The sequence below is a fragment of the Chamaea fasciata genome, unplaced genomic scaffold (assembly GCF_029207755.1).
Source record: "Chamaea fasciata isolate MVZ Bird 193981 ecotype frontalis unplaced genomic scaffold, bChaFas1.0.hap1 SCAF_27, whole genome shotgun sequence".
Lineage (NCBI taxonomy): Eukaryota > Metazoa > Chordata > Aves > Passeriformes > Sylviidae > Chamaea > Chamaea fasciata.
The window spans coordinates 4,816,763-4,831,964 of NW_027094112.1; the positions used below are offsets into that span (position 1 = coordinate 4,816,763).

The 15,202-nt window shown below is 55.7% G+C and overlaps 1 protein-coding gene across 2 annotated transcripts; it reads left to right on the top strand.

The window, feature by feature from the left end:
- The first annotated feature begins 1,620 nt into the window (after positions 1-1,620).
- Positions 1,621-15,151, top strand: SP2 (Sp2 transcription factor). 2 transcript variants are annotated; one of them, XR_010723947.1, is made up of 8 exons: positions 1,621-1,682; positions 3,725-3,805; positions 5,103-6,083; positions 7,382-7,697; positions 10,531-10,705; positions 11,541-11,734; positions 13,065-14,059; positions 14,137-15,151. XR_010723947.1 is itself a non-coding variant. In XM_066205086.1 (7 exons), the coding sequence occupies exons 2-7, from the start codon at positions 3,740-3,742 to the stop codon at positions 13,163-13,165; spliced, it is 1,833 nt and encodes a 610-aa protein (XP_066061183.1). In that variant the 5' UTR covers positions 1,621-1,682; positions 3,725-3,739; the 3' UTR covers positions 13,166-15,151. The 2 variants fall into 2 exon arrangements, 1 of the variants encoding a protein (XP_066061183.1); XM_066205086.1 differs by having other exon boundaries at positions 13,065-15,151.
- The last annotated feature ends 51 nt before the right edge of the window (positions 15,152-15,202 follow it).

The following is a 15,202-nucleotide window of genomic DNA, read 5'->3' on the forward strand; positions in this document are numbered from 1 at the left end:
CCAAAACTTCCCCAAAACCCTAAGCCCCCAAACTTCTGTGAGGGGATTGGGGACCCCCGGCCCTTTTAGGGCTTTCAACATCCTAAACCACTCCGAGCACCCTGAAACCCCCAAAACTTCCCCAAAACCCTGAGCCCCCAAACTTCTGTGAGGAGAATGAGGACCCCCGGCCCTTTTAGGGCTTTCAACACCCTAAAACCCGCCGAGCACCCTGAAACCCCCAAAACTTCCCAAAAACCCTGAGCCCCCAAACTTCTGTGAGGGGACTGGGGACCCCCGGCCCTTCTGGCAGCTTGAAGACCCCAAAACTCTCTGAGCACCCTGAAACCCCCAAAACTTCCCAAAAACCCTGAGCCCCCAAACTTCTGTGAGGGGATTGGGGACCCCCGTCCCTTCTGGGGTCTTCAGCACCCCGAAACCCTCTGAGCGCCCTGAACCCCCAAAACTCTGCGAGGGGACTGGGGAGCCCCGGCCCTTTTAGGATCTTCAACACCCCAAAGCACCCTGAACCCCCCTCAAACTCTCCAAATTTCTGCAGAGGGATTGGGGACCCCCATCCTCTCAGGGAACCCCGATCCCCTCTGGGACACTGAACACCCCACCCCGATTTTGGGGAGGGATTGGGGGGTCCGCATCGCCTTTGGGTGCCCCGAAATCTGTGAGGGGATTGGGGACCCTCGTTCCTTCTGGCAGCCTGAACACCCCAAAACCTTCCGAGCACCCTGAACCCCCAAACTTCTGCAAATACCCTAAGCCCCCAAACTTCTGCGAGGGGATTGGGGACCCCAATTCTCTCAGATAACCCCGGCCCCCCCCTCAGCAGAGAACTGGGGACCCCCCAAGAATCCTGAACCCCCTGAACGCCCCGATCTTTGCGAACCCGAGCCCTCCTGAGCACTCCAAAGTCTGCACGGGGTCCCTAAATTCCCCCCCAGATCCCCCTGGACTCCCCAAACCTCTCTGAGGGACTGGGGAACCCCTTGAGGGCTGGGGGGAGATGGGGCACCCCAAACTCTGCAGGGGGAGGGGACACCCCAAATCCCGCTGCGTCCCCTCTCCAGAGGGGTTGGGGTCCCTCACACCCCCAAAATCCTCCTCGCTGAGCACCCCGGGGTGTCCCGAGGGGTCTTTGGGGGATGGGGGCGAGGGGGATCCCCGGGACTCCCCAACGGCGGGGGGACCCCGCTGACGTCATCCGGCCTCTGCCGCTCACGCTCCGCCTCCCATTAGTTCAGCAATCTGTCAATCAACTTATTACCACCAATCAGCGCTGTGCTTTGGGCGGGTCCCGCCCACGAGGGAGCCCGCCCTTTCCTCGGGCCTGTCAATCAAACAGCGGATGGCCGCTGGCTGGGCTGGCGCCCATTAGCTGGCCACGCTGTCAATCACTGATCTGCCCTGCCATTGGCTCTCCGCTGCCGTCAGTCACCTCAGAACTCCGCGCCCATTGGCGGAGCCGTCCCTCCATCACGAGCCTCATTGCTCCGCTCAGCTGCCCATCAACTCTTAGCCCGCCGCGGATTGGCCGTCTCTCCACCACCTCGCCTTCCATTGGCCAGATATCAGCCGAGCCGAGCCGCGATTGGTCCAAACCAGCTCAGAAGGCGGGCGTTCCAGGGCGGTGCCCCGCCGAGGAAGATGGCGCCGTGAGCGGGTCGCAGCCGCCGCCGCCCCCGGGGCCGGTCAGTGCGGGGGGAGCGGGGCCGGGCCGAGGCCGCTCCGGGGCCGCCGGGGCCGGGAAACGATCCGCGGCCATCCCGGCACCGCCGCCTCCCTCAGCGCACGGCGGGCCGCCCGCGCTTCCGCTGCTCGGGGAGGGGCGGGCCCGGCCTGTGGGACCCGCCTCCCCCGGGCTGTGGGGTCGGGCTGTGGGGTCGGGGTTTGGGGTCGGGGGTCTCCCCTCATCCCGCTCCGGGGTCCCGGGGATGTCCCCGGGGTCAGGGAGAGCCCCGGGTTTCCTCACACTGGGGCAGGGTCGGGGGATGTGTGAGGCCGCCCCCGGTTTTGGGGATTTTGGGGGGATTTTGGGGGGGTTGGAGGAGGATTCGGACTGGTTCTCCTTGGGGGATCGGGGTTGGGTGCTGGGGGATTAATTTCAGTGAGGTGGGTCCTGATTTTCCCGGCTGGGATTCGGGATGGATCCCGAATTTCCTCGATGGGATTAATTTCCTTGGTGGGATTCAGGATGGTTCCCGAATTTCCCTCCTGGGATTCATTCCTCTGGTGGGATTTGGGCTGTTTTCCCTGGTGGGATTCATTCCCCTGGTGGGATTCGGGATGGATCCCAAATTTCCCTGGCTGGATTCACTTCCCTGGTGGGATTTGGGATCTTTTCCCTCATGGAATTCATTTCCCTGATGGGATTTGGGTTTTTTTTTCCTGGCAGGATTCATTTCCTTGGCAGGATTTGGGATGTTTCCCAAATTCCCCTGCTGGGATTTGGGATGGTTCCCGAATTTCCCTGATAGGATTCACTTCCCTGCTGGGATTTGGGATCTTTTCCCTCATGGAATTCATTTCCTTGCTGGGATTTGGGCTGTTTTTCCTCCTAGGATCCATTCCCCTGGTGGAATCTGTGACAATTCCCAAATTTCCCTGATGGGATTCATTTCCCTGATGGGATTTGGGCACTTCCAGGTCCCATCCCTCCTCCAAAACCCCCAAAACATCCCAGGAATTCCCAAAAAAAACCCACCCCAAAGTCAAACCCAAACTGATCCTGCCCCATCCCGTGGCTTTAAGCCCTCCCCAAATCCTGGAAAATTTTCCCAATTTTTTACCCATTTCCTGCCGTTGATATGGAAATCCCCGGGTGCTCCAGCTCCTTTGGGTTTGGGATTTTTTTTTCCCTGGAAAAACGAAAGGAGCTGCTCCTCCCAGGGAGGGATTAAGGATCCTGAGAGGTTTGTGGTTTTTTTGGGAATCTGAGTTTTCCATGGATTTTACCGCAAGGGAAACACAGGGAGGGATCACACCGGGTGTCCCTGCTTTAATATCCTGATTTATTTTTCTGGGGAAAATGGGATTTCTCCAGGGAAAATGGGATCTCTCCCAGGAAAATAGGATTTTTTCCCAGGAAAATGGGATTTCTTCAGGGAAAATGGTTGGGGATGGGAAGATTTTGGGCTGGAAACTGGGAAGATTTTGGACTGGCAATGGGAATATTTTGGGTTGGAATGGGAAGATTTGGAGTTGTAACTGGGAGGATTTCAGGTTGGGAACGGGAAGATTTTGGGATGCTCATTGGGATTTCCCTCGGGAAATAAACAAAGTCCAAGCCATGGGACGGAGACGAGGTGGACACCCCATAGTGTGAGGTGGGATAATTCTGGGGGACACCAGGAAAATCCTTTGGGAAGATTTGGGGCTGGAAACAAGAAGATTTTAGGCAGGAATTGGGGGAAGATTTGGGGCTGGAACTGGGAAGATTTCAGGCTGGGAATGGGAAGATTTGGGGCTGGAACTGGGAAGATTTTGAGTCAGAACTGGGAAGATTTGGGGCTGGGAATGAGATTTTGGGTCGAGACTGCGGAGATTTCAGACTGGAAACGGGAAGATTTTGGGGATGGAACTGAGAAGTTTTTGGGCTGCTCACTGGGGTGTTTCCCTCGGGAAACAAACAAAGTGCAAGCCGTGGGACGGAGACAGGGTGGGATAATTCTGGGAAAACCCTTTGGGATCCGAGCGTGGGGCTGATGCCTGTGTGCTCTGTGTGTCCCCACAGCTGGAGGGACACAGCATGGCTGCCACTGCTGCCGTCAGCCCCAGCGAGTACCTGCAGCCCGCCGCTGCCTCGGCCGCACAGGTGAGTCCAAAACTCCTCTGGCCTTTACCGAGGAGCGCCAAAGCAGTGCGACAATATATATATATATATATTTTTAATATATATAAAAGAATTTTTTTATTTATTTTTATTTTGCGTTCTTAGTGTTATATCTGTGTTTATTCGTTTTCGAGAGAGGAGAATGCTGTTTGTTTCTATACTGATTTTTGTTTTTACGAAGAAAAGGATTTTATTTAGTTAGTTTATTATTTTTTTATTTTCGTTTTGCATGTATTTGTTTATTTTAGAGATAAAAGCGTTTTGTTTGTTTATTTTATTTATTTCTTATTTTTTATTTATATACGTATTTATTTTAGAAAGAAAAGAATTTTAATTTATTTATTATTATTTGTTATTTATTATTATTTTTATTTATTAAAGAAATGAACTTACTTGGTTTATTTATTTTTGTTTTATGAATAATTTTTTTGAAATTTATTTAATTTTTTTTTAAATTTTACAAATAAAATAATTTTTTATCGATGTATTTATATGTTAAGTATCTGTAGGCCAGTTACTGCCTTTAACCCCCCTCCCTCCCTGTCTGGAACTGGGAAGATTTAGGGCTGGAACTGGGAAGATTTGAGGCTGGAACTGGGAAGATTTAGGGCTGGAACTGGGAAGATTTGGGGCTGGAACTGGGAAGATTTAGGGCTGGAACTGGGAAGATTTAGGGCTGGAACTGGGAAGATTTAGGGCTGGAACTGGGAAGATTTAGGGCTGGAACTGGGAAGATTTGGGGCTGGAACTGGGAAGATTTGGGGCTGGAACTGGGAAGGTTTGAGGCTGGAACTGGGAAGATTTGGGGCTGGAACTGGGAAGATTTGAGGCTGGAACTGGGAAGATTTGGGGCTGGAACTGGGAAGGTTTGAGGCTGGAACTGGGAAGATTTGAGGCTGGAACTGGGAAGATTTGAGGCTGGAACTGGGAAGACTTGAGGCTGGAACTGGGAAGATTTGAGGCTGGAACTGGGAAGATTTGGGGCTGGAACTGGGAAGATTTAGGGCTGGAACTGGGAAGATTTGAGGCTGGAACTGGGAAGATTTGAGGCTGGAACTGGGAAGACTTGAGGCTGGAACTGGGAAGATTTAGGGCTGGAACTGGGAAGATTTGGGGCTGGGAATGGGAAAATTTGGGGCTGTAAACAAGATTTCGTACTGGGAATGGGAAGATTTCCTGCTGGAAATGCGAGCATTATTAAAAATTAATCCCTCCCTTAACCAGAGCTGCCTCATTAAGCCCTCAGGATGCTCAGCACTAATGACCCTGCTCTCCCCAGGACTCGCAGCCCTCTCCCCTGGCCCTGCTGGCGGCCACATGCAGCAAGATCGGTCCCCCGGCCGTGGAAGCCGCCGCCGCGCCCCCGGCCCCTCCCCAGCCCGCCCCGCGCAAACTGGTGCCCATCAAACCCGCGCCTCTGCCCCTGGGCTCGGCCAAGGGCGGCAGCATCGGCATCCTGTCCTCCAAAGGGAACCTCTTCCAGATCCAGGGGTCCCAAGTCGGAGCTTCCTACCCCGGCGGGCAGCTGGTGTTCGCCATCCAGAACGCGGCCGTGCTCAACAAAACCTCGCGCTCTTCTTCATCCTCCTCGTCTTCCTCCTCGTCCTCCTCGTCCTCCTCCAACATCCAGTACCAGGCCGTGCCTCAGCTGCAGCCCGCGGGGGCTCAGACCATCCAGGTGCAGCCCAACCAGATCCAGATCATCCCAGGCACCAACCAAGCCATCCTGGCTCCTTCCTCTTCTTCACACAACAAACCCGTGCCCATCAAACCGGCGCCGGCGCAGAAAACCTCGCCGGGCTCGGGCGGTGTGGTCAAACTCCCCGGGGCCGGCGGCAACGTCACCTTGACCTTACCCGTCAACAACTTGGTGACCCCTGAGGGGGCCGGCCAGACCCAGCTGCTCACGGACAGCCCGTCCAAACCGGGCAAAAAACCTCGGAAAAAAACCGTGTCGCCGTCCCAAGCGGCCGCCGTGGCCGTGGCCGAGCAGGTGGAGACGGTGCTGATCGAAACCACGGCCGAGAACATCATCCAGGCTGGGAACAACCTGCTGATCGTGCAGAGCCCCGGCTCGGGGCAGCCCGCCGTGGTGCAGCAGGTGCAGGTGGTGCAGCCCAAGCAGGAGTCGCAGGTGGTGCAGATCCCGCCGCAGGCGCTGCGCGTGGTGCAGGCGGCCTCGGCCACGCTGCCCACCGTGCCCCAGAAATCCTCGCACAGCTTCCAGATCCAGGCGGCCGCCGAGCCCACCCCCACGCAGGTGAGGCTAAAATGGGGGCATTTCCCTCCTCGGGGGGTTGGTTTTTTCTCCTCTTGGTCCTTTTGTCTGGGTTTGGAGAGATCAGGGATGTCCTTTTTTCCCCTCTTGATTCCCTTGTCTGCGTTTGGAAAGATCAGGGGTGTCCTTTCTCCCCTTGTCTGGGTTTGGAAAGATCAGGGGTGTCCTTTCTCCCCTTGTCTGCGTTTGGAAAGATCAGGGGTGTCCTTTCTCCCCTTGTCTGCATTTGGAAAGATCAGGAGTGTCTTTTTTTCCCCCTTGTCTGGGTTTGGAAGGAGCAAGTGTGTCCTTTTTTCCCCTCTTGATCTCCTTGTCTGGGTTTGGAAAGATATGGGGTGTCCTTTTTTCCCCTTGTCTGCGTTTGGAAAGATCAGGGGTGTCTTTTTTCCCCCTGTTGATCCCCTTGCCTGGGTTTGGAAAGATCAGGCGTGTCTTCTTTTATGAAATATATATATTTTTATTATTTATTCTAAAGACTTAAACTCTTAAGTTTTCCGCCCTGTGATGTCACACACTTCTATTCAAACCACACGTCCATAATCCCAGGGCTGTCACTCAGTTTTGGGAGCCTGTTCCAAGACCTCAGGTCGAATTCAGTCTTCTCTTCAGGGCCAGCACAGGAAAGCCTAAAATTCTCAGCTTCCAGGGTTCCAAATCCATCCCTCTCCCCTTCCTCCCCTCCAGATCTACTTCAGGACCCCTTCTGGCGACCTGCAGACCGTTCTGAAAAGTTTCCCTTGGGAAGAGCTCAGAAAATGTTGGATCCACATAATCCCAGTGTTCTCTTGAGGGTCACCCTAAAATCCTCAGGCTTCCAACCCCACCCATCCCTTTCCTCCCCTCCAGATCTACTTCAAGACCCCTTCTGGCGACCTGCAGACCATTCTGAAAAGTTTCCCTTGGGAAGAGCTCAGCAATTCTCAGGCTCAGGAAATACCGGGTCCACATAATCCCGGTGCTGTCACTCAATTTCCAAGACCTCAGGTCAAATTCACTCAATTCCAAGACCTCAGGTCAAATTCAGCGTTCTCTTGAGGGTCAGCACAAGAAACCCTAAAATCCTCAGGCTTCCAACCCCACCCCTTATCCCCTTCCTCCCCTCCAGATCGACTTCAAGATTGCTCTGCAGATTGCCCGAAGGGTTCTGAAAAGTTTCCCCTGGGAAGAGCTCAGAAATTGTTGGGTCCACGTAATCCCAGTGTTCTCTTGAGGGTCAGCACAAGAAACCCTGAAATCCTCAGGCTTCCAACCCCACCCCTTATCCCCTTCCTCCCCTCCAGATCTACTTCAAGACCCCCTCCGGCGACCTTCAGACCGTCCTGCTGCAGGAGACGCCGCCGTCGCTGCCGGTGGCTCCGTCCTCGGGGCCGGCAGGGGGAACACCGTGCGGCAGCCCGGCGTCCCGCAGCCCCGGCGGCCCCTCGCGCCGGCCGGCCCCGCCGCGCAAGGAGCGGCCGCTGCCCAAGATCGCCCCGGCCGGCGGCATCCTGGGCCTGAACGCGGCGCAGCTGGCGGCCGCCGCCCAGGCCGTGCAGACCATCAACATCAACGGCGTGCAGGTGCAGGGCGTGCCCGTCACCATCACCAACTCCGCAGGTGGGTGGTGGGGACTGGGGGGGATTGGGGGGTGTGGGAGGGGGAGCGTGCCAAGGAGGGGATGGTCCTGGAGCGGGTTAAATCGGATCTTTGGTGCTCCTGAGGGAGTGGGCAGCTCCCTGAGATTCCCCAGGATGGGAATGTGGAGTGAAATCCTCTCCTGAGCAGATCCCTCATACTCCTGAGAGAGTGGGCAGCTCCTTGAGCTTCCTGAGGAAGGGATGGCGCTGGAGCGGGTTAAATCGGATCTTTGGTGCTCCTGAGGGAATGGGCAGCTCGCTGAGATTCCCGAGGATGGGAATGTGGAATGAAATCCTCTCCTGGATCAGATTAAATCAGATCCTTCGTGCTTCTGAGAGAGTGGGGAGCTCCCTGAGCTTCCCAAAGATGGAATGTCCCTGGAGCAGATCCCTCGTGCTCCTGAGGGGGCACAGGGACAGTGGGCGGCTCCCTGAGCTTCCTGGGGATGGGAATGTGAAATGGAATCCTTTTCTGATCAGACTAAATCAGATCCCTCGTGCTCCTGAGAGAGTGGGCAGCTCCCTGAGGACGGGAATGTGGGCTGGAATCCTCCCCGGATCAGATCCCTGGTGGCCCCGAGGGGCTCTGCAGTGTCAGCACCACCCTCTGCAGTCACTCCAGCAATCCAGGAGTGTTTCCCAGAGTGTCCTTGGGGTGATTCCCAGCACATCCCGGGGAGCTGTGGATAACTGGCCTGGCTGCCTGTCCACCCAAGCTGCAGGGAGCACCTGAGCTCTCCTGGGAGCCCAGCCCAGCTCTGTCCACATCCTTGGGATGCCTTTTTTCCAGGGAACTGGAACCCAGCCAGGCACAGGGACACGACTGTCCCTCCTGCAGCCACCCTGGCCCGGATCCCATTCCAGATCCTCATCCCAGGGCTGAACATTTCCTTTGGATCCCGTTCCAGATCCTCATCCCGGGGCTGAACATTTCCTTTGGATCCCGTTCCAGATCCTCATCCCAGGGCTGAACATTTCCTTTGGATCCCGTTCCAGATCCTCATCCCAGGGCTGAACATTTCCTTTGGATCCCACTCCAGATCCTCATCCCAGGGCTGAACATTTCCTTTGGATCCCGTTCCAGATCCCCATCCTGGGGCTGGACACATTTCCTTCGGATCCCATTCCAGATCCTCATCCCAGGGCTGAACATTTCCTTTGGATCCCGTTCCAGATCCTCATCCCAGGGCTGAACATTTCCTTTGGATCCCATTCCAGATCCTCATTCTCTTGGATCCCATTCCAGATCCCCATCCTGGGGCTGGAACATTTCCTTTGGATCCCATTCCAGATCCTCATCCCAGGGCTGGAACATTTCCTTCGGATCCCATTCCAGATCCTCATCCCAGGGCTGAACATTTCCTTTGGATCCCATTCCAGATCCTCATTCTCTTGGATCCCATTCCAGATCCCCGTCCTGGGGCTGGAACATTTCCTTTGGATCCCATTCCAGATCCTCATCCCAGGGCTGGAACATTTCCTTTGGATCCCATTCCAGATCCTCATCCCAGGGCTGGAACATTTCCCTTGGATCCCATTCCAGATCCCCATCCTGGGGAACATCTCCTGCATCCTCTGGGAACGAGGAACTCTCCCAAATTCCCAGACCGAGGAGAGGCACATTCCCAGCTCCGTTTTCCCAGCTCCATGGCCAGGAATCACCATTCCATGGAGTGACCCCCTGACTCCGGGGATCTCCCTAAACCCCCAAACCAGCCCGCCACAGCCCTGCTTCTCCCAATCCCAGGAATGTCACGTCCCTGTGGTTGCCCTGTCCCCATTCCGTGGCCCAGCCCTTCCCGAGGAGCCGAGGGCAGGGAGCTGTGACTGTGGGGAGTTTTATCTCCCTCCGGAGCCAGCCAGACCTGCCGCCTGCCGCGGTTTCTGCTCCAGCGGCCGGGTTTGGCACCGGCAATTCCAGGTTTGGGGAGCCGCTCCTCCTTCGCCAGGCGCCGGCACAAATCCCACCGCGGTTTCCCCCTTTCTCCCGGGATTGGCTTTTGTGGAGGAAGGGGGGTTTAATTAGAGATTCTAATTAATGTTGTGGAGGGGACCGGCAGGAGCTGCTGCCCACAGGGCTCTGTGTGTGTGTGTGTGTGTGTGTGTGCCAGGGCTCAGCCACGACATTCCCACCTCCTCCCAAATCCCCTCGGCTTGGTGCTGCCGGCGGATCCCTCGCTCTGCCTGCGCTTCCCTCCCTCCCTGCTGGCCTCTGCTCCTCCGCTGCCAAATCCCATCGTTCTTCCCTTCCTCCTCCTCCTCCTCCTCCTGCTGCTGCTGCTGCCCTGGGAGCAGCGATCCCAATCCTAATCCCAACCCCGACCCCGCTTGCTGACGCTGACCCCGTCTTCTTCTTTCCAGCCCCCGTCACGGCTGCCAGGGACGCCCGAGCCTGGAGCGGCCCTTAGGCTGCGGGGTAAGTCCCTTTTTTTTTGCTCAATATATTGCACGTTTTTTCAAAGTTTCTTTTTTTTTTTTTTTTCCTTTTTTTTTTTTTTTTTTTTTCCCCCCCTCTCTTCGAGCCTCTTTTTTTTTTTTTTCCCCGCCCTCCCTTAAAAAAAGGGGTAAAAAAAAAAAAACCCAAAAAAAAAAAAAAAAACAAACCAAACCCACCCACAAATTTTTTGAAAACTTTGAAAAACCGCACAGTATATTCAGAAAAAAGGGACTTACCGGGAACGGCGCGTGGCGAAAGGGGGCCGTGCTGCATGCGGGGCTGGGCAAAGGGATAAATCCGGGATAATCCCTGCTCCGGAGGGCCCGGCAGGAGGAGCGTGGATGGATCCTGACCGCCCCTTTCCCCTCTCCCCCAGGCCAGCAGCAGCTGACGGTGCAGAACGTGTCCGGCAACAACGTGACCATCAGCGGGCTGAGCCCCACCCAGATCCAGCTGCAGATGGAGCAGGCGCTGTCCGGGGACGTCCAGCCCGGCGAGAAGAGGAGGAGGATGGCCTGCACCTGCCCCAACTGCAAGGACGGCGACAAGCGGTGAGTGCAGCACGTGGGAAGGGCCCGTCCCGCTTGGATCCGCCTCTCCTGGGGAGGTTTGTCCCGCTTGGATCCACCCATGCTGCTGGATCAGCCTCTCCCGGGGAGGTTTGTCCCGCTTGGATCCACCCATGCTGCTGGATCAGCCTCTCCCGGGGAGGTTTATCCAGCTTGGATCTGCCTCTCCCGGAATAACTCAGGGCGGTTCAATCCACTTGGATCCGCCTCTCCTGGAGAGGTTTATCCTGCTGGATCTGCCTCTCCCAGTGAGGTTTATCCCGCTTGGATCCGCCTCTCCTGGAGAGGTTTATCCTGCTGGATCTGCCTCTCCCAGTGAGGTTTATCCCGCTTGGATCCGCCTCTCCTGGAGAGGTTTATCCCGCTTGGATCCGCCTCTCCTGGGGAGGTTTATCCTGTTTGGATATGGCGCTCCCAGAGCGGCTCCGCCCATTTGAATCCGCCCATCCCTCTGGATCCGCCTCTCCCGGGTTAACTCAGAGTGGTTCATCCCTCTGGATCCTCCTCTCCCGGGATAACTCAGAGTGGTTCATCCCTCTGGATCCTCCTCTCCTGGGATAACTCAGAGTGGTTCATCCCTCTGGATCCACCTCTCCCGGGATAACTCAGAGTGGTTCATCCCTCTGGATCCTCCTCTCCCGGGATAACTCAGAGTGGTTCATCCCTCTGGATCCTCCTCTCCCGGGATAACTCAGAGTGGTTCATCCCTCTGGATCCACCTCTCCCGGGATAACTCAGAGTGGTTCATCCCTCTGGATCCGCCTCTGGCAGAGAGGTTTATCCCTGCCCGCCGGGCTAACCCCGCCACTCGCGGCAGGCCGGGCGATCCGGGCAAGAAGAAGCACATCTGCCACATCCCCGAGTGCGGGCGGACGTTCCGCAAGACGTCGCTGCTGCGGGCCCACGTGCGGCTGCACACGGGCGAGCGCCCCTTCGTCTGCAACTGGGTCTTCTGCGGGAAACGCTTCACCCGCTCCGACGAGCTGCAGCGGCACGCCCGCACCCACACAGGTCTGCGGGGCCACGGAGGGGTCTGCGGTGTCCCCGGAGGGTCCTTTATTCACAGGGCAGGGCTCCCAAATGGGTCTGGGGTGTCCCTGCAGGGTCCTTGTTCCCAGGGCTGAACCCCCAAAAGGGTCTGGGGTCCTTGTGTCTGGGGCAGGGCCCCCAAATGGGTCTGGGGTGTCCCTGCAGGGTCCTTGTTCCCAGGGCTGAACCCCCAAATGGGTCTGGGGTGTCCCTGGAGGGTCCTTGTCTCTGGGGCAGGGCCCCCAAATGAGTCTGGGGTGTCCTAGGGTATCCCTTGTTCAGAGGGCAGAACTCCCAAATGGGTCTGGGGTGTCCCTGGAGTGTCCCTGTTTCCAGGGCAGAACCCCCAAAAGGGTCTGGGGTCCTTGTCTCTGGGGCAGGGCCCCCAAATGGGTCTGGGGTGTCCTAGGGTATCCCTTGTTCACAGGCCAGGACCCCCAAATGGGTCTGGGATATCCTAAAATATCCCTCGTTCACAGGGCAGGGCTCCCAAACGGGTCTGGGGTATCCTAAATATCCCTCGTTCACAGGGCAGCCTTCCCCACACAGGTCTGCGGGACCACAAAGGGTCTGGGGTGTCCCAGGGTGTCCCTCATTCCCAGGGGAGAACTTCCAAATGGGTCTGAGGTGTCCCAGGGTGTCCCTCATTCACAGGGCAGCCTCCCCACACAGATCTGGGGTGTCCCTGGAGGGTCCTTGTCTCTGGGGCAGGGCCCCCAAATGGGTCTGGGGTATCCCAAGATATTCCCTGTTCCCTTGGTAGAACCCCCTAAGGGGTCTGGGGTGTCCCAGGGTGTCCCTCATTCCCAGGGGAGAACTTCCAAATGGGTCTGAGGTGTCCCTGGAGTGTCCCTATTCCCAGGGCAGAACCCCCAGACTGGAGGATTCTGGGGGGTCTCTGGTGCTTTTGGGTTGTCCCAGAGACAGAGGTCATGGGAAGGGGGATGAGGGGGATTAACAGGGACGTGTCCTGGGGGTGTCACCACCTTGGGATCCTGGGGACGCTGGAGGGTTTTTTGGGGGCATCTCTGGTGACAGAGCTGTCACGGGAATGGGATGGGGACATCAAGGGGACATGTCCCAGGGGTGTCACCACCTTGGGATCCTGGGGACGCTGGAGGGTTTTTTGGGGGGGGTCTCTGGTGACAGAGCTGTCACGGGAATGGGATGTGGGCGGTTAATGGGGACACATTCTGTGCAATTGTCACCACCTCCGTTCAAACTCCAGGCTGGCACTTCGGGGCTTGCTTTGGGCTGTCCCCAAACCCCCACAGGTGCCACCCCCTGAAGTGTCCCCTCTCCCCGTTCGCAGGTGACAAACGCTTCGAGTGCGCGCAGTGCCAGAAACGCTTCATGCGCTCCGACCACCTGACCAAGCACTACAAAACCCACCTGGTCACCAAGAACTTGTAGGGCTTGGGGGGAAACATCCTGCCCCCCCCCGACCTCCCACCCCCCAAAAAAATCCCAAATCCCCAAATCCTGGAGCACCTCAGCACTCCCAGGAGGGACCTTGGGGACGTCCCCAAGCCTCCCAGCAAAAGGGACAAGGGGGTTGTCCCTGTGACCCCACAGGGTTGGGGGGTGTCCCTGTGACCCCACAAGTTCAGGGGGTTGTCCCTGTGACCCCACAGGTTTTGAGGAGATGTCCATGTGACCCCACAGGTTTGGGGGGTGTTCCTTGTGACCCCACAAGTTCAGGGGGGTGTCCCTGTAACCCCACAGGGTTTGGGTGGTGTCCCTGTGACCCCACAAGTTCAGAGGGGTGACCCAGGTTTGGGGGATGTCCCTGTGACCCCACAGGTTTGGGGGGGTGTTCCTTGTGACTCCAAAAGTTCAGGGAGTTGTCCCTGTGACCCTACAGGTTTGAGAGGGTGTCCCTGTGACCCCACAAGTTCAGGGGGGTGTCCCTGTGAGCCCACAGGGTTTGGGTGGTGTCCCTGTGACCCCACAAGTTCAGAAGGGTGACCCAGGTTTGGGGGATGTCCCTGTGACCCCACAGGGTTGGGGGATGTCCCCGTGACCCCACAAGTTCAGAGGGGTGACCCAGGTTTGGGGGGGATGTCCCTGTGACCCCACAGGGTTTGGGTGGTGTCCCTGTGACCCCACAAGTTCAGAGGGGTGACCCAGGTTTGGGGGGGATGTCCCTGTGACCCCACAGGGTTTGGGTGGTGTCCCTGTGACCCCACAAGTTCAGAGGGGTGACCCAAGTTTGGGGGGATGTCCCTGTGACCCCACAAGTTCAGAGGGGTGACCCAGGTTTGGGGGATGTCCCCGTGACCCCACAAGTTCAGAGGGGTGACCCAGGTTTGGGGGATGTCCCCGTGACCCCACAGGGTTGGGTGGTGTCCCTGTGACCCCACAAGTTCAGAGGGGTGACCCAGGTTTGGGGGATGTCCCTGTGACCCCACAGGTTTGAAGAGATGTCCCTATGACCCCAAAAATCTCAATGGGGTGACCCCAAACCCCCCCCCCAAGCTATGGGGCAGGAGCCAGGCGCGACGGGAGAGGCTCCACAGCACATTCCTACTTTGTATTTAAAGTCTATAAATAGCTATAAATATCTATATGACCCCCCCCCCGACTTTGGAAAACCAGAAATTCCCTTTTTTTCTATGGAGATCGTTGCCTTACACTCCCACTCTCCTCCCGGATCCCTGTGGATCATGAGTGCTTTTTTATTCTATTTAATCCCTTGGATTTCTCTCCCAAAAACTCGATTTTCTTCCCCCCTCCCTCGTGGCCTCTCTCCCAGTTTTTATTTCTTAGCGACGTTGGCGTTTGCCCCTTTTTTGTTTCTTTTTTTGTTTGTTTGTTTGTTATTTTTATGTTTTGTTCTGTGTTTTGGGGGATTTTATTTGTTTGGGGGTTTTTTTGTTTCTTTTTTAATGTTTTGTTTTGTGTTTTGGGGTTTTTTGGGGTTTTATTTGTTTGGGTTTGGGTTTTGTTTTTTTTTCTTTGTTGTTGTTTTTTGGGGTTTTTTTGTTTGTTTTTTGGGGTTTTTTTGCTGGAATTTCAGGACTTCATCCCAGTATTTTATTTTGGTTTTATTTTATTTTGGTTTTATTTTATTTTATTTTATTTTATTTTACTTTACTTTATTTTCCCCCTTTTTCCCTGTGGATCCCCCCTCCCTTCCCCTTGTGTACAGTGTACATTGTATCATAGATTATATTGCTTTGGAGCTTTTAAATTAAAAAAAAAAAAAAAAAGACAAAAAAAAAATTTAAAAATCCACTTTATTTTTTAGTTGTTGTGCCCTAAACCCCGAGGGCGGTTTGTTTTTTTTTTTCCCCTGGATTATGTGATGGATTTGTTCCCGGTTTTTTTCCTGAGCTGTACCCGGAGGCAGCCGGGAGCTTTTCCTTGCTAAAAATAAATTTAGTCGCCAGAGGCAAATCCAGGCTCCCTTTTTTTTTTTGTTTTTGTTTTTTTTTTGTTTTGTTTATC